Consider the following 26,549-nt stretch of genomic DNA (forward strand, 5'->3'; position numbering starts at 1 on the left):
TTGTCATGAATAAAATTCATTATGTAATGATCTCTGTGTATTCAATACAAAAAATAAATTCTGTCATTTACTCACCCCGATATTGTTCCAAAACTGCATGAAGCTGTTCTTTGACTACTTTCATAATGACTCATAATGGTAAATGGTGACTGAGAAGCAAAAGTAAAACAAAAATCTATATTTTGGGGTTAACTGCACCTTTAAACAATTCTGTGTAAATTAACAGTAATTCTATTCAGATTAAATACATTTTAATTACGTTATAACATACAAAAAGACAGACGGAACACTAGCGCCCCCCGATGGTCACTGGCCTATAACACTGTTTGCGTCACAGAGTTCAGACGAATAGAGTATCGGCCATCTTCCTAAAAAAAAAAAACTTCAGTCCCAAAGAAAAACAGAATCAATCCCTGGATGCTCGGGTGACCACATCAAGGACAGTAATGGAGCATTAAACCAAGGGGCTACGACAAGCAAGATAGACACAGCTATAGGGAACAGGGTAAGAAGCGACATTATATGGCAGTAAGAGATTTAATGTGTAGCAGCTAGCGCCTGTTTGCTGATGGGAGGATTGAGCCATTGACAAACACGGAGCATGACTGTCATGTACACTCGAGATATACACTCTAAAATAAAAACGTAAACATGAAATAGTGAGTATTCTCGGATGAGCTTTACATTACTTGTATGTCGTGAAACAATAGGTACTTAATGTAGGCTAGCACGCTAACTTACAGTATTATCTGTAAACATTGAGTTTTGATGTTTGTAGATCAACACTGCTGTTTCGCATGATGTTTATGCCGAGACAGTGGGGTTTACATGTTGAGACCCTCAGTGTCAGTCACTGTAGGCCGAGGAGGAAGGGTCTGTTGATGATTTAAGCTTCTGCATGGCAGAAAGGTTAAACGCACTGGAAGTTTTTGCATCCTGTTTGTGTCTCATTGACTCTCATTGAAACTGAAACTCCATGTGAATGAGAGTAAACAACCTAATAGATCTGCAGTCTTCAAACAACTCGTGAGTCATACACAGGTGTAAGTTTATATGGGAAGCTCTTAGACTAGACTCCTGGCATCTCCACTTCATGCCACCGCAAGTCATGAACGTCTGAAATCAAATTCTGTAGTGCTTGGATGCAAGATTTATGCTCTGTGATGTGTTTTTGAGTTGAAATGTATAGTTAGCAACCAAATCGAGATTTCACATGCTATTATTTGCTTGATTTGTTGGTTTCATGCAAATTTAGATTTTACCACATATTACCTGCATATCTAGATTTCTGATAAATACAGAAATCAATATTTTTTACCAAGTGTATTCTGTATTCTCAGCTACTGACTATGATCCCTAAGTTTTGATTACTTAACCAGGGGTCCTCAACCTTTTTCAGACAAAGGACCCCTAGGAGAGACATGCATAAAATTGATTGTTGTCTGTCCAATAATAGTGTGTTTAGTATCACATTAACAGTGTTGGGGAAAGTTACTTTTAAAAGTAATGCATTACAATATTGTGTTACTCCCTAAAAAAGTAACTAATTACATTACTTAGTTACCTTTTATGGAAAGTAATGCGTTACGTTACTTTTGCATTACTTTTTAAATATGAGCAGGGCTTGATTGTTTTTAATACAAGAAGTTCTAATTATAGCAAATGTAAAAGCCCTTTCACACCAGAAAGTGTAATGAATAAACCTCAGGCTGAAGGAAGAGTAAATTGATATCTGTAAAGTAGAACGCAGGAGAAGATGGTTCAACACTCTTCAGCAATAAAAAACAATGAAGCACAATTGTTAGTTTATCTAAAGTCATTTTTTCTTATTATTATGGTTGAACTGGAACATCAAAGGTCAGCAGCAAAGACATTGGTTAATAAAATGGGATTAGACACATTTGTGTTGTTTAACATATTTAAGTATTGCAGGTTTGTGTCATTCTGAGTTTGCATTTCACTGTTTTAATTCATTTTGATGAATGCTAAATCTGTTTTTTATGAGTGGGATGAATTAATGCACATTCACATTTAGTCTAGAACTACAGTAACAGCATGTTCACACAGCGCACTGTCAGTCAATAAATGGGGAAAAAGTAACTGCCGGTACTTTTTTGAAAAAGTAACTCAGATATTGTCTTGTAAATTAAAAAGTAATGTGTTACTTTACTAGTTACTTGAAAAAAGTAATATTATTACGTAACTCGCGTTACTTGTAATGCGTTACCCCCAACACTGTTGGATAATTATTATACTTATCGTGTGAGAGAATGACACATTTAGCTCTGAGTTGTTATCGTTCTTTAAATCTATGAAAGTTTTGTTAATTGAAATAAAGCTGAATAAATAGAATATGAACTGTAATGTAAATATTAGATGAAAAAACTACATATGGAAATCAGAAATGTTGTAACTAACTGCAATAAAATAATTCACGTTTAAGTGCTAAAATTACTCCAAACTGAAATACAAATAAAGCTAAATAGAACTATAAAAAAGAAAGTAATAAAATGACAACAGTACACAACAGAATTAAAATGAAAACTAAAAATATAAAAGATAATTCAAGATATCAACTCCTTTGATGAACACATGCTTTATTATTAATACTAAAATAACACAGATTTTTAGCTGTACTTTAGATATAACTTTTAATTTGTTTGTTTTGGGATTTTTTTTTTTCTAACATTTGCAGACCAATTGTGGACCTCCTGTTAAGAACCCTTATTTTACACCATGTCTTTTGATAACTTGACTTTAGGATGTACACTGGCAGATACATTAAAATGCAAAAATGGACATGCAGCTGGGACATTTCATATTGGTTAAATCCTTTAGTGTACATATGTAGACATTTTATTGATCCCCCACATGAAATCATTAATGGACCATTTGTAAAAAGTTAATCTTAAAGTTTGTCATTAACCTCTCAGAGGAAGTTGAGCACAGGTGCTGGGCTGAAGTAAACTAAACATTTATCTTGTGCCCACCTTGTTATTCTCCTTTGATGAACACATGGAAATCATTGCTTGTGTTTCCAGCACGACACATGAAAAGCATCAAGCATCTGGGTTTGCTTTTTAATTGGAGTTTGATATTTTCCAGAGTATTTAGTCATGGCTCATAGTATGCTGTCTCAGCAGAATCATGTTTAGATCCCTGACATTAAAGCCACTTGAGACAGATTAAATGTTGGCCACTGTGAAGGAGAAGCTAGATAGATTGTGCTAATAGGGTGAATGGAGAACTAGAGCTTGAGGGCACATCTTCTTAAAGGAAAACCAAGAGTGTTGTAACTTCCTTACTAGAACAATGCTTATTGCAACAGATATGAATTAAGAGCTGGTTTATTTATTAAAGTCGCTTTGTTGCTGATTGATGTTTAATCAGTATGGTTCAATTAAAATGATCAAATACTGTATTTTATTGTTGTTTTTAAGAGGGTTGTTAAACAGTGTTCCTGACATTTTACACTGGTAATCCTGTAAAATATAATCCATTTTAAACTCGAATGTAATCCCTGAAATGTTGAGCGATGCTTGATGCAGTTTTTTGTTTTGTAATGTTTTAATGGTGGTTATTAGTCACTGAAAACTCAGACTTTACTCACCCTCCCGTTGTTCCACACCCAAGACTTCTGCTCATGTTTGGAACACAAATGAAGACATTTCAAATATTCTCTCATCGTTTTGGTCCTTTCATTGAAAGTACATGCAACCAAAATTTGTGTTGTGCTGATTATCATCTGCAATATTATCATAATTGTTGTTTTAACGATATGCAAGCTAACATTAGCAAATATGTCCCTGACTTTACAAACAAACAAACAAAAACAGGTCTTGAAAATCCAAAAGCATTCACTATATGATGAAGTCTATTAGAATGCAGTTAGAATGTCCCTATAATTCAAGTTATGAAAGCAAAAAATATCCCTGTATAGGTTTTTGATTTTTATATTTATATAGTTAAGTAATATCACACACATGCAACAATGCCGTTTTCCTATTAAAGTGTGCGTATGATTGCGAATTAGATTTAAATTTTTTGTTACAATGAGGCTTGGCCTGTATAGCTGCATGCTTTTGTGCACGAGTGTTTGTTTGCAGTATGTCATGTTCAAAGCCCTGACTGGTTATTGGTTTGGGTCATTACTTATTATAGATACTTAGGGTTAGGTTTTGTTTTTTATTGTTATTTATTTAAATAATGTCCTGCTTTGTTAGAAAACAAAGAAGCAAATAAAGCTGGTCTTTATTAAAACTACTGTTATTCGGTGTAGCCTCCACGTTATATACCCGCCAAACAGGCATTTTGTCATAAATTTCGTGCTCTCAAACGATTAATCGCGATTAATCATACCCAAAATAAAAGTTTTTGTTTACATGTGTGTTCTGTGTATGTTTATTATGTAAATACACGCATGTATATAGTTAAGAAATTTTTTTTATATTAAATATATTTATACATAATATAAGTTATATGAATATAAATATATACATGTAAATATATGTACATATTTTCAAAATATATACTGTATGTGTGTGTATTTATACATAAACATAATAAATATACACAGTACACATAGTATCTTACGTAAACAACTTTTTTTTGGATGTGATTAATCGTGATTAATTGTTTGACAGCACTACATAACTTTGTGTGTATTTGGCAGTTTAAACATGATGAACTGCACAAAAGAAGTGAATTCAGGATCACACACTGATTGTGTTGTTTTTATTGTTGTTATACACTGGTCTCATGGTTCGGTTCGATTATGATTATCATGTCATCGATTCGGTTCAATTCGATATCATGATGCATTGACTATGCACTGCATCCTCAATTTTCAATTTTACTTCACATGTATACAAGTTTGTCAATAAATAATTGCAATCAGATATATGAGCTGAACCTTTAATTTTACCTGCTCAAAGAAAAATGCTTCTTGAATATATCAAACATCAAACAAAACTCATATCTGAGCACAAAAGGCAACTCGCTCTTGTGGCCCAAACTTAACTTCCGGTAGACTTCTGCAAAGAGTCAATAACAACAGCACCGTCCCACTAGAGTAGATTATTTCTGATAATAAGCAAAATATGTTTGATGTGTAAATCAGGCGGGCTTATATTGAAAATGTCACCATCACAATGAGAAATCATGAAATCCAAACACAGTCGACTGAGGAAAGACAGCTGTCCATCACTGCATTAATGACTGCAAGTAAGCGAAGCTGTACTCAATTGAACCAAAAAAGCACATCTGATAGTGAAATTATCTTCATAAAGTTTTCTCGAGGGAGAGTGGTTTAACACAAAGCGCTAAGAAACTGTTAGCACACGTTATCTTTATCAGCACTTTCTAATTGTTATCAGACTGAGGAAAAAACTTTCACCCAAGCATGCGGATATTATTGTTTCTCTCAGAATTAATATGTGAAACAATTTAAACACAATTTTTTTTTTTTTTTAGTTTTTTATTGTCAAGTATGGTGACCCATACTCGAAATTGGTGCTCTGCGTTTAACCCATCCAAGTGCACACACACAGCAGTGAGTAGTGAACAAATGCACACACACACACACCGTGAACACACACCCGGAGCAGTGGGCAGCCATGCTGCAGCGCCCGGGGAGCAGTTGGGGGTTCGGTGCCTTGCTCAAGGGCACCTCAGTCGTGGTATTGAGGGTGGAGAGAGCGCTGGACATTCACTCCCCCCACCTACAATCCCTGCCGGCCGGGGACTCGAACCCGCAACCTTTTGATTACGAGTCCGACTCTCTAACCATTAGGCCACGACTTATAGGCAATATAGGAGTATATGTAGCCTACATTCTGCACTGTGATTGGAACGGTCTGCTTGGTTTTTCCGTTTGCACTGCTTGATCTTGAATGCTTTTTAAAAAAAAATTTTTTATGTATTTTCTGTTGTTGTTGACACGTTTTCAACCAAAATAAAACCTTGCAATATAACGTAACGTTTTTGTAGAACATTGTTGAGTAATGGCTAATCATAAGCTTGTTCAGAAATCGTGAAAAAAATTGATAATTAAAAATAACGTAATAAACCTCATTTCAATAAACGAATATTCGAATATTCGGTTTTTATGAGGCCAAATATTCAAATGCAAAATTTTTGGAAAATGCCCATCCCTACTCACCTCCCACCGCCATTGTATGCTACCGCAACAATGCACGTATGCGACAAATGACGCCAGAAAAAGATCAGTACATTATAATTGGTTATGGTCTATTACTGAGCTGAATCGTCCTCATCTGCATCGCGATGCATTGTAGAAACGATTATTTCGACACCCCTATTGCCATACTTTACTTTAGTTGTGTTAGTCTAACTTTTGGTAGTGCTAGTATGATGCTTTTTACGGTTATTATGTGTTAAAGTGCCCCTATTATGGGTTATGAAAGGTTCATATTTTGGTTTTGCAGAGTCCCCAACAACAGGTTGACACGCAGGCAAAGGCCAAAAAACACTTTCATTGTCTTATAATAAGCATTTACCTTATTTGCTCAACAACGCCCAAATTATTTGTTCAACGATTCATTTTTTCCAAACACCTCCTTTACGTGACGCTAATCTGCTGTGATTGGTCAGATTGGTCTCGTTTTCATTTCATCTTGCGTAGACTGCCTGATAAAGGAGCGTTTGTGATCTCAGTGCCGTTTTGTGTACAGCGTTACTGGGGAAACCGCTATTTTACCGCTCCTAAAGCAGCACCTAATGGCAAAGAATGAATTTGCATTTTCATTCAGACCAATGCGAAAAGACCAACAAGTGGACGGGCAATATGCTAATGTTTCATGGTGATGTCAACATGCAACAGCTTGGGATTCGTTTTAAAAACGACTTGTTTCAATGATTCAAAGTCGACTCTTTCTTTTGAAAGACAATAACTTTATACACTTTCCTGACTTTCTTGTAGCTCAAATAGTAGAGCATGGCACTAGCAACGCCAAGGTCATGGGTTCAATTCCCAGGGAAAGCAAGAGCTGATAAAATGTAAAACAAAAAAAAAAAAAACTTTTACTTGAATGCGATGTAAGTCGCTTTGGATAAAAGCGTCTGCTAAATGCATAAATGTTATACACGGTGCACTTTCAGATTTAAAACTTTGCAGGATGTTTTTATTCACTTAGAGCTGTGTTACGCACTGCATGAATTTTCAAAAATCCATAATAGGGGCACTTTAAAATGGCAAATTATACATGTATGCAAAAAATTCAACATTAGTGATTTATTGGTCAAAGAATCGCAAAAACCTGGAGGAGTAGATGCTGCTAATGTTCTCTCTACTCAGAGGTCATATCAGGCCATGCAATTTTCCAATACTATCCGTTTCCATATCAAAACATGCTTTGGGATCTTTATTAGGTCAGTGACCGCATGTCCCACAATGTTTTACTCAATACATTTTTGTGTAAATGGCCTGAGTCATTGATAACCCAGTACAAACAGCTGGAATTCATATTTAAAACCTGCCTTTTTTTTGAAAGGCTGGAATCCGATATTACAGGCAGCTAAAAGAGTAAATTTTTTGCCTTTTTTTCGCGGGCCAAGGTGATGTGTGCGGTGGTCAGAGGTGGTTGAATGTGGAAAATCACAGGAAGAGGAAAAAAATGAATGGATTTTTTTTTTAAGCAAAATGTGATGTTTTATTTGCTTTAATGTTTTAAGTTATGAAACCAAATCCATCACTGGCAAAACTGAGTTTGTTAGTTAAACAAAATCCATCACCGTCCCCTTGTGCAGATTTTGTTTGAGATCAGTTGCTGAATTGATACGCCACTAAAATTTGTATTGTAAAATACATCCTCTCACTTCCCATGTGACAGGAGGTTTTGAATGGCAAGTGTTTCATGGGAATGAATGATTGTGGTTTGTGCTGATGTGGTCATGGTGTATTCTAGCATTTTACAGCACCATGGTGAGCGCTGTGTTTATGTTTTTATTGGTTTCACATCTAAACCACTGGGATGATGTAAAGTTGAGTAATGATAGGCTAGCAAACACAAAGTCTATTCATTCACGGTCTATGGAAAGGCTCGTTTTTATTATTTCTTAGCGCTTTGATAGATGGGCAACAGCAGCAACTGTATATGCCATAGATTCAACACATCCTCTGTGTTTTTGGTCGTTTTTCATGGCTAAAGTGATATTACAGACCTTATACCACATCCTTCAACTATTACATCATTCCCAAACTCCCCATTTCACTTATGATTTCAAGTATTACTAAAACACAGTCTGCCTAACTTGGACCAAATTCCTTTGCTTATGTTTTGCCGTTTACTTTTTTCTTCACTTGAATCTATACCGACATTGTCTTTTGCAGAAACTGAAGTGAGGAGCTTCCTGTGACCATATCGTCTGCTGATCCCCAGCGAAACCCTTGAGGAGACATGGAGGACCAGGGGGAAGCTGGGATTGGGGGATTGTTGGTGCCCAGCCCACAGAGTGAGGCTGTAACCCATGAGATGGGCGAACTGTCCCTGCACCCCATCCAGAGGCTGCCCCCCCTCAGTGAACGTAAAAATGGTACGTCAGTTGTTATGATGCTGAATAAAAATGGTTGGATTGAGTCATTTACATGAATTAGCGATGCACTATATATTATTACCATCAGTTATTGATTAAAATTGAATACCCTAGTGAAAAAAAAATAAAAAATACTAAAATGTATTTTAAATAAATTTTTCATTCTAAGTATACTACAAATACATTTACATATTTATGTACGTAGTAAAATACCCTGTAATTGTACTTTTAGCATATAACCTGGTATACTTAAAGTCTGCTAAATTAGAACAACTAATTTTGTACTTAATGCACTTTAATTGTGGGGAAGTAGTGCTGAAGTCCAACTAAAGATATACTGAAGTATATTTGATTGTGCTAAAGTGGAACTATTGCAAGTATACTTTTGGTACACTTTAAATATTTTGCGTATAAAGACCGATATTATTCAAAGATCATACAATCCTCATCAATAGTGATATTAAAACACATTTTAGGTTTAATATTAAGAAATGTGCATTGTGCACAAGTAGTACTCCAAATAAAGTTTAATTATAATTTTTAGTCTTGAGCAGCATGTTAGTAAATGTGTTAATTGATTTGAACTATACTTAGTATGAAATAAATGTATTTTAAAAAATATTTCTTTTTTACTATGCTATATATTGGCCGATGTTGTATATTTCAATGTGCATGATGATTTTCACTTAGATTAATGTTGCCATCATCTAACCCTCATATAATGTTTAAACTTTAAATCTCTTTAAAAATCAAAATGTTGTAATGCCTAAATTCATTCACTTGCATAAATTCACTTTATTGTTTTATTTGTAATACACTTCGAATATCGAAGTTCGGGGGCGATAGGATTTTTCTGATGTTTTTAAAAGATGGCTCATGCTCATTAAGTCTTTGATCATACAGTAAAACCAACCATATACTGTGAAATATTATTATAATTTAAAGTAACTGTTTTCAAACTATTTTAGTATATTTAAAAAAAATTAATGTCACAATCTTTCAGAAATCACTCTAATATGATGATTTGGTGCTCAAAAAATGTTTGTTCTTAATATTTTTTGAGAGACAGTTTCAGGCTTCTTTGACGAATAGAAAGATCAGCATTCATTTAAAATACAATTTTTTTTGTAAAATAATAAATGAGTTTACTCTCACTTTTGATCAGTTTAAGTCAGACTTGCTGAATAAAAGTATTTCTTTCTTTAAAAAAAAAAAACTTTTACTGGCCCCAAACTTTTAAACAGTAGTGTAGACAAAATAGTCAAGCGTTTTTTGACAATAATGTTAATATAAAAATCAACTGCAGTTAATCTGCAGTTCAGACAAGCCTAGTTTATATTTGGCATTATTCACGTGTCGTTATAGTTGCGCCGCCTCTTGCTGTGACTCCTGAAAAACTTTTTAATTCCGCTTCGTTCCATCACGCTCTCGCTGGATCCGCTCCTTGGCTATCAACGAGAGGAACATCTGTACTTCCTCAACAGACAACGAAACAGACATTTTTTGGTTATTTAAAAAAGGTGCGCTCATTCAAAACAGTTGCGTTCGACCCTTCGCTGGCTGTGCCGATTTAAATCTAGCGGGTTTGTTGTGTCTCGTGCTGAAAGTTCAATGACGCAGGTAGTGATGATTTTCTCCAGCTAATCAGTGATCAGCAGAGTTTAAACATCATGTTTTGGTAACGGTACGGCTCGCTTGGAACCTCGGCCGAGGTAGTACAAAAAAAAGTACCAGGTACCAGAAACTATACCCAGTGGAAAACCCGCCAAAAGTGAGCCGTGCTGTACCATGCAGTGGAAAAGCGCCATAAGTTTGTCTTTCAACAAAATCACAGTCGATATTTGATTTAGATGTCCCTCTTGGCTAAATGTTTACCATCAGTCAGAATTTCTTTTTGCCCATTTTTGGTGAATTTATTGTGAGATTTCAAATTTGCCCATGTTCTGGAATGGTATTCGTTTGCCCGGTTGTAATCACAGCCTGCATAAATTCAGCTATTTAATTTTTGCTTCGCTGCCTAGTTCAATTCACGGCACATCCTGATTATTTTTGCCTCTATTTCCAGGTGATTAAATAACATTTTATTTCCGTACACGTCGAAAATGAGAAGCTCTTTTTCCATTCTGTCTTGACGCACAGAAACAGCCTCCACAATTCTGACGTTTCTTTGCCTCTTAGTTTGGGCACAGTCTTTTGATTGACATGTGAAAGGTCACAGGACAGCGCTGTCTGCATGCTGTGGCTCACAGCTCTGTGAGGGCTGCTCCTCTAGGTCTCTAGCTATGCTGAGGTCACACCGTCACAGTGAGTGGAAATGTAAACTACTTTGGCAGAGCATGGCCCGTGTCAGTTACTCATCCTCTGGCTGTCTGTCAAACAAGATGTTTACCGTGTTGATGAAGAGGAGGGTTATTTCAACCGAGAGCTATTTTGTGTTTTTTTCTGCTCTCAGATCTCAAAAATAAAGCATCCATGATGCACTCGTCCATACAGAGAACATTCATCGTTCTTCTAAACTATAAAAAGGAGCACTTTTTACAGTTCTAGAATTGAACTTCCAATGGCAGTGAGGGGTTAACAATGGTCGGTCTGGACTTTCTGCTCCCTCCTCTCCGTCTACTGGTGGAGCAGAGATGTTGTCTCCTCTGAGGGAGTCCCAGTTTCACTGGAGCTGCTGATAGTGAATGGAGAGCCCTGAAGAACGATGTCCTTGTGCATTTTTCACAAAGCTCTGGTGCTGTCAGGAGCCCACTTTAAGATACTCTGAACGTGAGGCAGGACGGGCAGACAGCATGGCCTGCTTAGGACTGGAGACTCACAGCATCTGCAGAGGAAACTTCATACCAGGTTCTGCAGCTTGCTGCTCGACTCTGAGAGGTGGATATCATTCTATCGCTGAGCGGATATAGGTTTAGCTTATTTTGAATAGCTTTTACTGGCTGCCTTAAGCTTTGTTTGCCAGGCTTAGGTTTAATGGAAATTTGCATGACAGCATTTGAGAAAAGAAAGCTACTATTGATTGGCTTTTCATGAGAGCTTTGTGCATTACTCCTTGGATAATCAGGGTAATCTGCTGCAAATGGTTGAGATTGTCCATTAGATGCACAACAGGAAGGTCAGTGATTGTTTAAGATAATAGCATTTCCATCTAAACAAAATAAATGGCATAGATTGGCATGATATCGATGAATAAAACTGCTTATTTTCAAAATCGGCTAGTTAGTTAATAGGTCTTAATGAAGTCCTTTATAATTTGGCTGGTTTGATTGGATGCATTTCATAAAGGTTGTTTATAGAAGATGTGTTGCTGAATGGAACAGAATGCAAAGACTTGAGAGATAATTAAAAACTTTACTTGAGATGCTCAAAACACAGCATTAGATGTGATGCTACAGCCAAAGATGTCCGTCTGAATGTCTGTGGCTTCGCTAAAAGGTAAAGAACAGCTCATTGATTATCCTCACTAAAGGCATCAATGTCAGTATTATTTTTATTATTATTCTTTAAATTGTTACACTGTTGTTCAAAAGTTTGGGGACTGTAAGATTTTTTAATGCTGTTGAAAGAAGTCTCTTATCCCTTGACCAGCCTGCATTTATTTGATCAAAAATATTAGCAAATTTGAAATAATTGCTTTCTATTTTATATTAAAATATAATTTATTCCTGGGATAGAAACATTTCTAAGAGTCTAAGAAACATTTCTTATTATTTACGTTGAAAACATATTTTTCTGAAACTGATGCAATTATTTTGCTCTTTTTTTTTTTTTTTAGAATAGAAAGTAAAAAAAAAAAAAACCACTATGTATTCAAAATAGAAAGCTTTGTAACATTATCAATATTTTAATAGTCACTTTGGGTCAATTTAAGAGAAAAAAAAAACGCATAAAAAACTTCAATCTTACTGAAGCTAAACATTTGAATTGCAATATGTGTAACAATAATATAATTGTGTTATATAGACTGTTATTATATAATTCTCTGATCCTCACAGGTATTTTGAAGCCACTAATTCAGTGTGTTTGCCATGTTTGCGCAGACTCTGATTGTCAAGAATCTTTGAAAGGATCTGAAAGCGTGTTGAGATCTTGATTGTTACCAAGATGATGGAAGATGTTTTACTTACCATGTGGAATAACCCAACCTAAAAAGCTGCAATGTTACGTTGTGCAATCAGGGAGACCTAAACTATTTTTTTCTTCTGTGCCCCAAGTAAAAAATTAACCTGATTAGGATCAAGGTCAATGATAAGTCAAGTGTAGTCAGGGCACCAGGAATGTGTCTGTTATACTTTAGCAGAGGCCCCATTATTATCTCCTTCATGGTACATTCATTCCTCTTCTCAGAGCTGAAGTATGTCCTTTTTTCAGCGTAAAATACTTTCCCAGTTTTTCAAAAGTATTTATAATTATCAGTAGTAACTGTTCATACAGCTCACTTCAGTGCCACAATTGGTGCAGAAATTGCACACTTCAGCTTTAAGTGCACATATTCATAGTGAAAACAATAAAATGCCAATCATGTGCCCTCAGAGAGTTTCGTTTGCTCAACCTCAGCTGAACTTGTTAACAGTTAACTGACTCAGTTTTTAGTCAGATTAAACCTTACTGTTTCTGCATTTAAGCATGTAGAACATCATTGCATTTGACACTGGCAGACTGACAATAAATGTTTTATTAATTGTTTTATTAATATGCTTAAAATGTATGTGGATGATGTTGCTAGTGTCATGTTGCGCTACAAGAACTGAGCATTAACAACAAAATTCTTTAATAATCACCTCATGCAGATATTGGAATGCGTGACATGCAGCTGTGTGTTGAACTTGCCGTCATAGATTTATAAATTCCCAGCTAATAGAGCTCATGATTCTTGATAAATGTCAGCGGTTATCATGTTGTCTTTCTGACCAATTTGAGCTGTTTTTATAATCAGCCCAGTAAGTAAACCCAAGAGGGCAAAGAAAAATGTCTTGAGAATTTTCCCAGGAAGTCTTCCAAACAGCACGCTTCAAAAGGGTGTTGTTTTGGTAGCAGGAAGAACGTCTATTTTTTTTGAATGGTGGCTCTTATGTAATTCTAGAGAGGAAATGTGTGTGATTTCGGTTGTGCTGAAGGTTATATTACCTTTTGTTGCGCGCGTGTGTGTGTGTGTGTGTGTGTAAGTGTGTTAATCAGATGGGAAAGTTCATTTCTGTGTGTAGTGTTGACAAGCCTGATCTAGAGGTTGGGTCAAGAACATAACACTGCTTCTGCTTCTCTCCACCAGTTCTCCAGCTGAGGCTACAGCAGAGACGCACCCGCGAGCAGCTCATTGATCAGGGCATCATGCCACGTGAGTACAGCCCCTGCCATCTAATACTGCAGAGTGCACCAGCATATGAACAAGAGGATGATTCATATTTACTCTTGTATGAAAACTGCTGATATTAACTAAATATGTAAAGGTTTTAGTCATGAAATGGCATTTTGAGACCCATTTTTCCTTCATAATCTAAAAAAAATTATGGTGGGATTTGATTTTATCCATCATGAATTAATTGGATTGTGAAAAGTGGCACTACGTTAAAAAGTAAGAGAGACTAAAAAAAAACAAGTTCCAAAATCTTGATAAGATTACAAAAACATTTTGAATAACTAACCAATAAATCATGCACAAAAAGAATGAGAAGCTGCAATAAATGTTAAATTGACTTTACAGGGTTTATTCGCATATCTAACTTATATTTAAGGAATAATAATTGTTCTGTGTAGATGTGAAAAATTATGTCATCTTATATAAAACTATTTAAAAGGGATCTTGCTCCCGATTTAATTTTGCACTACCGTTCAAAACTGGTCCGTCACAGGAATAAATTACATCTTAAAATATATTAAAATAGAACCTTTAAAATAAAACCATTTTAAATTCTAATCGTTTTCACATTATTATTGCTTTAACTGTGTATTTTTTTGACTTGGTGAGCATTAGAAACTTTTCACAAAAACAAAAACGTTTTACCAACCTGTTGAGTGGTAGTGTAACCTTTGTGTTCCACATTACATATGATGTATTGTGACACATTTATACAGTCTTTGACAGTCCCCTGAATTTTTGGTGTTCCTAAACAAAACGAACCCTGCATTAAGTCTTGTAAACCTTCCTTATTTACTGTGCGTTTAAGAAATCATTTGGTGCTGTGGTTTCTGTACCACATCTGCTTTTGAATGAGTTGTTTATTCTCACACTTCAGCATAGTTCACAACCAGGCATAGGTGACCAATGCACATGGTATTTTTCCAAAAGCTCACCTCTCGCCTCACCACCGCTCTTTCTGTTATTGCTCATAACCACTTTTCCGTTCAACCAAGTCTCCGAGCAGTGTGTGAAATCTCTCATACTTATATAAACGTACATTTTTTTTTTTCCCCCTCTGGCCATGTCTGAGCTGATTGATGGGATTACACTGTATGCTGTCTCATAGCTCTGTGTAATATCAGGCATAGATTCTCCTGGGATTAAGAGGTAGCTGTCTGGTCCTGAAGGGCACCGTGTAGTCTGTGTGCTAATCTCTGTGTGGGCCCACCATCTCCGCTCTGAGTAATATGTGAGACCAGGCGCTACAGCATTTAGAAAGACTGCAGGAGATGAAAGAGCCGTGTGTGTTTGAAGTGTGGGTGATGGCCTTGTGTCCTCATGAGACTGATGCTTTCCTTTTGTGTGTGTGTGACTTTACAGCCCTGAAGAGCCCTGCAGTGTTCCATGGACAGATCCGCAGCCTTGAGAGAGCCAGGGTAAGAGCAGGGCACCAAGACCCAGACCTCCTGCACTTTCCTCAGCCATCTGGGCTCTCTGATCCTCCCTGAAACCTCTTCAGGGTTGCCCAGCTCTCTGTAATGGGACACATGTGAACCTCTCAGTTGATTTAATAGTTTTAAGCCTTCTGTAAATGTGTTTGTTATTTGCAAAGCACAGCGGAGATCATTATAATGGTTACTTTCTGATCCCTGAATTACAGAGGGATTTTGTTTTCTGAAACTCTGTATCCTTTCTCTCTGTAGACTGAAAATTTCCTAAAGCACAAAATACGCAGCCGCCCAGAAAGGGCCGAGTTGGTCCGCATGCACATCTTACAAGGTAATCCTCCATTCACGATACATGTAATGGCAGCTAATCTAAAAGTTTTTTGAATCTACTGTGTTTTTAAACAAAGCTGTAGCTGTAGCTCTCAAATCTTGTTAGTAGAGATGGGCATCAATACAGATTTTTCCGATTTGATTCCAAATCCAAGACTATTTATTCAGTTTGATTCATTCTGAATCATTTGGGAGTAATTTCTGATCCATTTTACTTGGCATTTTCTTTCTGTTAATTCTGTTATAAATAAAAAGCAGTTTTAACTCATATTTTATTAAAAGAACTGACACGTGAGAACCATTTGTTTGGGAATCTATATGTTTGCCTATAAGGACAATTTAGGGACAACTTTCCAAAAATGGAACCCCGTTCCAAACCCATAAAACTTTTGTTTACCTTCAAAACATAAATGAAGATATTTTTTAATGAAGCCTGACAGATTTCTGTTAATCCATTGAAAGTCCATTCCACCAAAACTTTGACACATCAGATGATCTGAAAAAATCAGAGACCGTAAAAGTAATCCATATAAAATGCCAGATTATTCCGTCTCCTGAAGAGATATGATCACTTTACATGATGACCAAATTTAATTTAGGCATTTATTCACATATAAACATTGAACAACGCACATATACATAGAGCACAACAAATATGGTGAATGGAAGCTCAACCATACCAGTCAGGTTTGTTGTCTAAATAACTGTTGGTTTAGTGTATAAATCAAGTATGGTTGAACATATGTTGACCATTTCTGATGTGCAATATATGCTGATGTATGTACGATGATCAATGTTTATATGTGAATAAAAGCCTAAATTAAATCTGTTCATTATCAAATTGCATTTCTTCAGATGTTTTGGATTAAACAGCTTGAATCATATGAATTTCTGTGCAATTTCTATATTTCTGATGTGTCGAATTTTTGGTGGAATGGACTTTCAGTGGAGGGACATAAATCTCTCAGGTTTTAATTGTTTTCATTATGGTTTCAAAGAAAAAACTAAAGTTTCATGGAAGAGTAATTGATGACAGTTCATATTTCTGGGTGAACTAACCCTTTAAAAGAAAGATATTTCTTGTCATTATTTTGCTGTACACAGTCTTTTTATGAATTCAGATTCAATAAAGACTGCAAACTAATATTCACAAATGTGGTAAAATATTATTTATTTTGCCATGCCGCTGAAGATCTAGCTGCAGAGGCATATGTTCAGTTGCACTAAAAACACTAATACAGGCAGACTTCCCTTGGTACATTATAAAAATATGAATTTTAACACACTGTGCTATCAAGTTAGATAGTTCAGTAGAAAGCAGTGACAGCTGAACCTGTCAGAATTAAAAAAAACAAGAAAAAAATTATGTTCAAAAGAGTCATCCAGATGCTGTACTTGTGCATTATTTACTTCTGTGATTGAGTTGACCACTGTGGGATTGTTGTGGTGGTTCAGTAGGAGTGTGGATTGAAATGATTGCTGTTCTGGTTTTTGGTGGGTTGGCAGAGACGGTGGCGGTGCCTTCTCTGCAGGCCACCCAGCTGAAATTGAAGAGAGCTCGATTGGCTGATGACCTGAATGAGAAAATTGCTCAACGCCCTGGCCCCATGGAGCTGGTGGAGAAGAACATCCTGCCTGTGGACTCCAGCGTCAAGGAGGCCATCATTGGTGAAAATGCAAACTATAGTAATGTATTAAACTGGGGTAAATATGTACGTAGAACATAAATTGAATGCGTTATGATACATTGTCCTTTGTTTTAATTGGGTAGATGGTCAGATGCAGTACCCTAGAGCTCTAGAGGAACCAGCTGATGAGGACAGTGGAGATGCATTTTCACCCGAGCAGCCAGCCAGTCAGGAGTCCCAGGGTTCTGTGGCCTCACCTGGGGAGGTCCGGGCCATTGAAGAGTCCTCACCCTTACCTAATAACTTCTTACAGGTATTCTTGCCACCTCCTTTTCACTTCAGAGCTCATGGTGCCAAAAAACTGAATTGAGTAATTTAGGTTTTGCAGAACACCTGAGATTCATAATGTGTTGTTTTTCCACAGCACTTTCCTGCAATGACCACCACTTCAACAGATTTCCTCAAGCCTTTTTCCACCAATGAGCAATCAGTTTGCCCTCCAGCACCCATGCCACAGCTAGTCACTGTGGCCCCTGTGAAGTCTGGGCCCACCCTTGTAAAGGTCAGTAAAGAACTGAAGAAACAACAAAAATAATGAAATCCCCTTGATTAGATGTAATGCATAATGGAAAATCTCTGTTCAATTTACAGCAAAGTCAGCCTAAGTTACCTGGGGACAAGAGCCGCAGTAAGAAGAGTAAGGAGGCCAAGCCACGTGTGAAAAAGTTAAAATATCATCAATACATTCCCCCAGACCAGAAACAAGAACCCAACCAAGCCCCGATGGACTCCTCATATGCTCGTTTACTACAACAGCAGCAGCTATTTTTGCAACTACAGATCTTGAGCCAACAGCAACAGCAGCACTACAACTACCAGACCATCCTTCCTGCACCTCTCAAGTAAGCAAGGAGATCCGGAGCTGTTTGTTTGTTATCTTTGTATCAGGCCCTGATGTTTTCGGTATGTACTACTTTACCAATCCTATCGTTGAGCTTGGTGGATGCAAACCATTTGGCCTTTGTCTTGCCTAATTTGTTAAAGGTCATATTTTGCTTTTGACGCTAGCCGTGTTTTGTCAACCATTAGTATAATGGCTGCATATGAATGCTTTTAGGTGGAAAATGTCTAAAACGCTATTATTGTTGCCGGTGGCCATCAGGACCATTACCTATTTTCCAATAACAAATCCTGTTTAGTGATTTTCATTAATGGCAGGAAGTTGATGAGGTTATTGCTCTGCTTCCTTTTCCATCTCTTGTGCAAGATTTATTTTAGCTGTCGTTGTATTCGGCCTCTGCATTGTTTGATGGTGTTTATTTATTGAGAATTGTTCCTTCTGTGATGTTAAGTGTTGTTTCTTCCCTTTATTCCCATCTACTTCCCTACTCACCAGGCCTGTGATAGAAGGCCAAAACAGCAGTGCCACAGTGGCTATCAACAGCAACAGCGGCCTTCCTGCCTCTATTGTGGTGTCTCTGCCCACAGCAACACCTGTGCGACTCAACAGCACCCTTTCCAACCGCAAGGCAGGCATACTACCTGCCAACCTAGAGGAGATGAAGGTACCAACAGATTCTTATTTTCCACAGAAAAAATTTAATCAATAAGAGACACAAGACTGTTGGTAAGTTTTTCAATGCTTTTGAAAGAAATTTATTATATTCATCAAGGCTGGATTTATTTAAAAATACAATAAAAAGTAATATATATTGTTACACAATAAATGACATTTTCCATGATAATTTGTTCCTGTGATGGCGAAGATGAATTTTTAGCGGTCATTACTTCAGTCTTCAGGGCCACATAATCCTTCAGAAAATATATAATTATGTAATATAATATGATTTGACGTTCACAAAATATTTCTTATTATTATCATTTTTGAAAACAGATAGCAGCTTAATACTTTTGTACAAATCATGATACATTTATTTCAGGATTCTTTGATAAATAGAATGTTCAAAAGAATATAAGCATATATTTGAAATGGAAATCTTTAACAATCTTTGTCTTTTTTTGTCACTTTTGATCAATTTAATACATCCTTAATGAATAAAAAAGTATTAATTTCAAATTTCCAATTCCAAACTTTAATATGGTTGTGTATACTAAATAAAATAAATAAATGAGTTTTCCATTATGTAAAATTTGGTTCATATGGTTTGTCTCCAGTAAATTATCTTAATTATTACATTTCGTAGAATCCAGATGATTTGTAGCTATTTTTATGGTGATATATGTGGTAACCCAGAAATCACTCTATGATTTCTCTATGATTTATTTTCTCTATGGAGCTAGTATTTATAGAGTTAATAATTTCACTAATAATGGGTTTATTTTGGCAGGTGGCAGAGCTGAAAATGGAGTTAAAGTTACGTGGTCTTCCAGTGTCAGGAACAAAAATAGACCTTATTGAACGGCTAAAGTCTTTCCAAGAAAACAATGCCTCTATAACACCCAACAACTGCAAAGGACCTAAAACACAGCCCTGCAGCACACCTATGGAGGTGTCCAGCACCACTACAACCCTATCCCCCATCCAACAGCCCTCTGAATACCTGAGCTCCACTCCACCTGTGTCTCCTGGTTCTTCAGAGCTTCACAGCAAAGAGGACGCATCCATGGAGGGACAGGCAGAGGGTCAAAACCGCAGTTTAGTAAAGGCAGCTCCTGTTCCAGAGGAAAAGGACTGGAGACTACATGAAAAGGAGCGTCAGATTGAGGAACTGCTGCGTAAACTGGAGCAGGAGCAGAAGCTGGTGGAAGAACTGAAGATGCAGCTAGAGGTGGAAAAAAGGAGTGGACCGGTTGTTCCACCTGCAGAATATAATAACACTTCCAGTCCAGCCACTATGCTGGCGTCTGTCAAAACAGAAAACACTGTCCCTCCTAATTGCACACTGAGTCCACACACTACGCCAACGCTATTGGAGCTGGAGGAGGCCCATCCCAACCAGGTGACAGCTACTCCTCTCCGTCAGTTTATTATCAGCCACCAAGGAGTCCCACAAGTCATAGGACAGCCCCAGACTCTAATAACCACTCCACATGGGGGCACTCAGATCCTTCTTCCAGTGCCACTGGCAAATAATACCACTACTATCCAGCTGCCCAACACTAATGTCAAACTACAGGTAACACAAAACTTGTGTATATATGTGTTAGGTACAGTTTATACTTGTCAATACTTAAATTTAATCTTGATGTCTTTTTGTAGCCAGTTTTGCAGGCTGTCTCTCCATCAGTGCCAGGTATAATTCAGACCCCCCAAATACAGCCCACCAAAGCAAAGAGTCCTGCATCACAACAGCTGCTCAGTCATAACCACATAGTTCAGGTCAGTCTTATAACCAAATACAAATACATTGCCATATACTATATAATTTAACAAATATAATGGCATAAATATTATGTAAAAGAATATACATGTTTTATATAATATTTAATAATGTATTGATAATACTAAGAATTGGTCCTTCAACACCAAATTAGCATGTTAGAATGATTTCTGAAGGATCATGTGACACTGAAGCCTGGAGAAATGGCTTCTGAAATTTAACCTTGCCATTTTAGGAATAAATTACATTTTAAAATATATTAAAATAAGACAGTTATTAGTAAAAACAAAATACACACACTGTGTACGTAAGAAGTTAATTTGGAGCACCATATGAACATAATATTGTGCATAAACTGGACTTTATAACTCGCAATTGGGAGTTTATATCTCACAATTTTGAGAAAAAAAATTCAGAATTACGAGGTATAAAAAAAAGTCAGAATTTTCTATCTCGCAATTCTGACTTTATTTCTTACAGTTGCGAGTTTATATCCCACTATTCTGACTATATAACTAGCAATTGCGTTTTTTTTTTTCATTCAATTCTGAGAAAAAAAATATTTTTTTCAATCTCAGAATTGCAATTTCATATTGCAATTGCAACAAAAAAGGCAGTATTGTGAGAAAAGTCGCAATGGACGTTTTTCACATTTGCGGGTTTCTTGGCAGCTGAAACCATCATAGTTTGGTTAACTTGAAAAACAGTGAATGGGAGAGTACCACAAATATATTTTTTGCATTCCCATTTGCTCAAATAGCAAAAGAAAAACGCTGCGATAGTGTTTTCATGACTTTCAATAAAAGAAGAAGAATTGAGAGAGACTGATAATGGCAGTCAGAAGAGAGAACAAAAATTTAGCGTCCCTCCCATAGACGCTGCATTAGAAACATTAGCGTAAGCTAGTTTTTTTTGTAATTTAATGCAAAGGTAATATAATATAAAGGAGAGTGTTATAAATGTACATACTTTAAAAAAAATACAAATAACATGTCATCACAGTCTTGTGAAAAGGGTCCATTACTTTTTCTTTTTTTTTTTTATTCTATATCTATAAACGGTCTTCCATAGATATGTTCAAAATGAGTATATTCAGCGTAAAATAATATCTGAAATGTAGATAAATCAAACAACTTTGTCTAACTGCTTACTATAAAAATTAGCAGACAAAGTTGTCATTGTTGTTCTCAAGATGACCAAACGTCAGACAGGCATATCACTTTTATCCACACTACAGAGGGGTTTTTTTTTTTTACAAAGTATTGAATGACTGTGGAATCTGAGTAAGAAAAGGATCAGTCCCAGTAGGAGCAATCAGAACAAGTGAACATAATGCGTGAGCTCTGGGATTATCTAGTTTTGTCTGTCTAGCAGAGTCATTCATCAGTGAGATGGATGGTGGCCGTTGGTCTCATTTCTTTCTAGGCTTTCACTCTACTGTAATTGGCCTGTCCTGGCAGCAGGGCACCATGCCAAGGTTTCCCAGCTAGATGGCCATTACTTTGGCATAGTGAACGATCCTGGCCTGAGTCCTGGATGACTTGTGTAACTAGAGCTCATTGGTTGTGATGAGCCGATAACATTTTCATCGACGGCCGTGCCTGGTGGATCCTTGCCAGCGTGACCTGAAGAGACTTGTTCTCATACCAAGCAGAAAGATCATAACACAAAGACAAATGCTCTCTATGATGCTAGTGGGTGTTACTGGATGCTCATGGTCTATTGGTTTACTCTTCACACAGACCCTGCCTGTGGGCACCACCGAGAGGTCAGGATTCCAGCACGGTACCAATGAGAACCCAGGAGGCCTGGAGATACCTCAATGCTTTCTCAGCAGCTCCCCAGAAAACAGGATCTCACCTCAGACGTCCCCTGTCACATCAACCCTTATCAATGGGCCACTAAACAAGGTAGAACATCCTACTTTTACTGAGATGCTTTTAGTGTTGCTGTTCTGTTTTGAGTTGTGTGCTCATTGAGTTTTTTTAATCCTTAGACATACTTTATTCAGCAGTCCCCAGTTTTCAACCAGATGCCCAAGAACAGAAAACCGCCCCGCTATGAGGAGGCCATCAAACAGACCCGCAGCCTACAGAATGCTGCCGTCTCAGAGGTGATGACTTTATATCTATGTATGATCATCCACATTCTGGGTTGAATAGTGGGTTGTTTCAGCAGTTGTCAACTTTACCTCACCCAAAAATTAACTTCCAATGTTTTTCCAATCCGTTTCTTTCTTCTGTGAAACACAAAATGAGATCTTAAGCTTTGAGTCTGCGTTTATCATACATGGAATGGGGATGGCGATCTATACTACCAATCTCCAAAACAGAAAAAATGCACCAATTATGTGCAGTATGTGACTCATGCATAATAGGTCAGTCCATCTTAAGTGGTTGCTTGAACATTTTTAAACCCTTTAATACAATATGTTTACAATATTCCAGCTAAATCATTAGTTTACACTGCAACACATAGAAAAAGCAAATTCATCCAATTTGATTTAAAGACATGAACGTAAGTGGCCGATGAACCGGGAGAAGAATAGAGTAAACTTTAGTTACCTACACAATAGCATAATTAAAATGTGTCAAATTACAGCAAATGACAATTAATTATGTTTAAGGTTTTGTTAGTACTTATGTGTATTTTAATGTCTGAAACCTAAAATAAACATATGGTTGAAAACACTGAACAGTTATAATATGAAAAGCTCTAAGCAAGTTTCTCTCTAGCTCGGTGCTAGTCAAAGCGTGAAAGCATATTTAAATTTAGCAGTTTATCACAACTTGCTGGATGTACTTATCAAAATGGTGTGGTCCTACATGTCAAAGGGTTAAATTTTTAACATATTGTGTTCCTTAGACTTAGAATTTTGCTCAAATTTCCACTTTTAAGGTCAATTTACAATAGAAAAGAGTTAGAGTCTTAGTCCTAAACCTTCTGCAGGGGGAACTGATGTAAGTATAATGTGCATGCATGCGTGTGTGTGTGTGTGTGTGTGTGTGTGTGTGTGTCTGTCTGTCTGTCTGTGGAGCTGAGAATTTGCTTAAAAATACCACAGAATTCTTAAAAAAATAAATAAAACTCATTTTCATGTTGGTTTATCTCTGCGACCAGATATAAAGTTATGGAAAATGGACCACTTAAGATGGACTGACCCTATATTCCAAGTCCTCTGATGCCATATGATGACTGAAATTTAAGTTATTACATACTTACATGGTACATACTTGTCACACAAAAACAAACAAAAAAATCCAAATTAGTCTCATATAGAATTATCTCCAATAGCCCCATGAAAAAGAAAAATGAAATACTTGAATCAATATCAATCAGTATGAATATTTCAGTATACGATAAATGCACTCCGACTCGTGTCACAAAAAAGTCAGTATACTATATCAATTTTTTATTGTATGTCATTTTATGTTTTCCCCCAAATAATTCGGCAAACAATGTTTTTTTTAAGGTGCTATAGAAATACTTTTGTATTTCATGAGAAATGTCTCTTAAGACTATTTTTGCCGTTAACCAGAGGTAGTCCTTGTCCGTAGTTTACTGCTGTGATAACTGTAGTTATTTTAGTTACAGTTTAGTTGATTGCAATTATTGCTTCCCCTCATTTGCCTTTTCTTCAGTGCTGTCCTTGAACTGAAAAGGTTTTTTGTTGTTGTTTTTTTGTCGGTTTGCAGATTCCCACAGCAACGAGTCAACAGATGGATGATCTCTTTGACATTTTAATAGAAAGTGGAGGTGAGTTTGTCGTTTTGTTGCAGACTACAATAGATCACGTTCATTTGTCAACTCAAACTATAAATCCAAATACAGATGTTTATTTTCACACTGGCTAATCATGAGCGTCTGTGTGGAAGCTGAAAATGTCAGGCATATCCTGGCTACATTTCCCAGATTTCCCTTTTCCAGTGCTGACTGTGGTAACAGCCTGGCATCTGCTAGATTCAGTGGCAAATACACTGCCGTTCAAAAGTTTACCATCAGTAAGATTTTCTTTTTGAAAGAAATTAATACTGTCATTCATTTTTCTTGAACTTGGGGTTCGAGAAATGTGAATAAGAGTATTAATTTCTTAATAAGCATATTGGAATGATTACTGAAGGATCATGTGAGACTGAAGACTGGAGTAAAAGACTCCAAAAATAAGTCTTAACCCTAAAATTTTGAACTTTTTGTGTAGTTTGATGGAGAAGATCTATTTAACCTTTTTTTAAACTAAAATGTTAACTTTTTAATTTCTTGTGCCACCCCTTTTATATTCTACAGAGATCACTCCCTTTTGTCAACAGGACTCATCTGTGCCTAAGATGATGCCTGTTACGGCCAGCATCACCACCCTGCCTATCAACACCGCCCTGTCCCGTCTACCCGCCCAGGTGCAGATGGCACCCCCGCCGGCGCTCATGGTGGAGCCCATGCCCAGCCTGGTCTCCCTGGACTCTGACAACCAGTTGGAGGCTCTGCTGGAGGGCACGCTGGTTGGGGACACAGAGCCGGAGCAGAGGACTTTGAGCCTGCTGGAGGAGCTTCAAAACCAGATACTGGAACAGCCAAACTCCCCAATGGACACGTCGGAGCTGGTCTTCACCGACACGCCTGCACCTTCCTCCTCCGCCCTGTCCTTTAGTCTCCAAGACACAGGCCTGGACAACATGGAGTGGCTGGACATCACTATGCCTGGGCCCATCGGCGGACTCAATCCATTGGGCATCACCTCTGAATTCCTGGACGCTCATGATCTGCACCTACACTGGGACTGACAGGAATCTCTTCAAACATGGTTATACTTTCACTCGCACAATAAGCCATCTGTCTATGGGGGAAGTAGGGATCATCTGTGTGGTGGCGGTTCACGTCTGGCAGCTTTATGTGACCAGACTCCACCTCAGCTGTACACTTCACTTATGCTGGTTCTAATCACCATCTGTTCTCGTTCACCTTTTGATCAGAAAATACACAAGAGCCTTGTGGGTAATGCTGGCTAGGGCTCTCTTTGCTGTGCCATTCTGAGAGGGAGCTGCTTTTGGGCAGATTGAATTCTGCTGTATTGCTATTTTGGTTTTTTCATTCATGTGCCATTGACATCAGATCGGTTGCAGTCAGACCATAAATATCCTCACAGCTAGTTTCAAGGAAGGGTAAGCTGTCGGTTCCAAATGATGTGGCATCATTTTGTTTGCGCAAAATTGAAAATTGAGCCTTGAGCAATGACGCCATTAGCGCTCCAGTCCGTGATCATGAGTGTCTGTGTGGAGGATGAGAATGTCAGACCCAAAATGGCAGTCAAGTCATGTTTCCCAGAATCCCCTTCTCCAGCACTGACTGCAGTAACAGCCTGGTGTCTGCAAGATTCAGTGGCAAATACACTACCATTCAAAAGTTTGGGGTCATTTTGATTACATAAATACAGCCTAGTGAGCATAAAAGACTACTTTCAAAAACAAACAAAAATAATCTTACAGACTCTAAACTTTTAAATGGTAGTATAGTTTGATGGAGAAGATCTAATTAACATATCATATGTCAACTTTTTAGCAAATCTGCCTTTTTATGATACTGTTTGACTGGCTGTCTAGACTAGAGGAATTGATTCATGTTTTATAAAGTGGCTACAATTGCAAATTTCCTGTAAATGTAAATGGCTGATCTTAGATGAGGTTGCAAAGAGCATTTGGTTTGAGTTTCATCTGAGAATTGCAGACGTAGGCTGTACATTTTGTTTAGTCCTGGACACGGAAATTGGTCTCAGTAAATTTGTCATCAATCAGCACTCAATTTCAGCCAAACATCCCATTTCGATTAATAGGCGATCAGTTCCACTATACCGTTTGGAAATGGTCTGAAATGAATCTATGAAAGTTTATGTAAATAATTTGAGAACAAATATTTGTAT

At 37.1% G+C, this 26,549-nt stretch overlaps 1 protein-coding gene across 1 annotated transcript; it reads left to right on the forward strand.

The window, feature by feature from the left end:
- The first annotated feature begins 342 nt into the window (after positions 1–342).
- Positions 343–26,549, forward strand: LOC306852392 (myocardin-related transcription factor B-like). The gene is made up of 16 exons (XM_079389154.1): positions 343–505; positions 8,351–8,553; positions 13,823–13,888; positions 15,272–15,327; positions 15,595–15,670; positions 17,176–17,337; positions 17,441–17,610; positions 17,722–17,859; positions 17,949–18,199; positions 18,694–18,862; positions 19,646–20,434; positions 20,518–20,637; positions 22,381–22,548; positions 22,635–22,751; positions 24,334–24,394; positions 24,923–26,549. The coding sequence occupies exons 2-16, from the start codon at positions 8,418–8,420 to the stop codon at positions 25,414–25,416; spliced, it is 2,973 nt and encodes a 990-aa protein (XP_079245280.1). The 5' UTR covers positions 343–505; positions 8,351–8,417; the 3' UTR covers positions 25,417–26,549.

The sequence above is a fragment of the Barbus barbus genome, assembly GCF_936440315.1.
Source record: "Barbus barbus genome assembly, chromosome: 32".
NCBI lineage: Eukaryota > Metazoa > Chordata > Actinopteri > Cypriniformes > Cyprinidae > Barbus > Barbus barbus.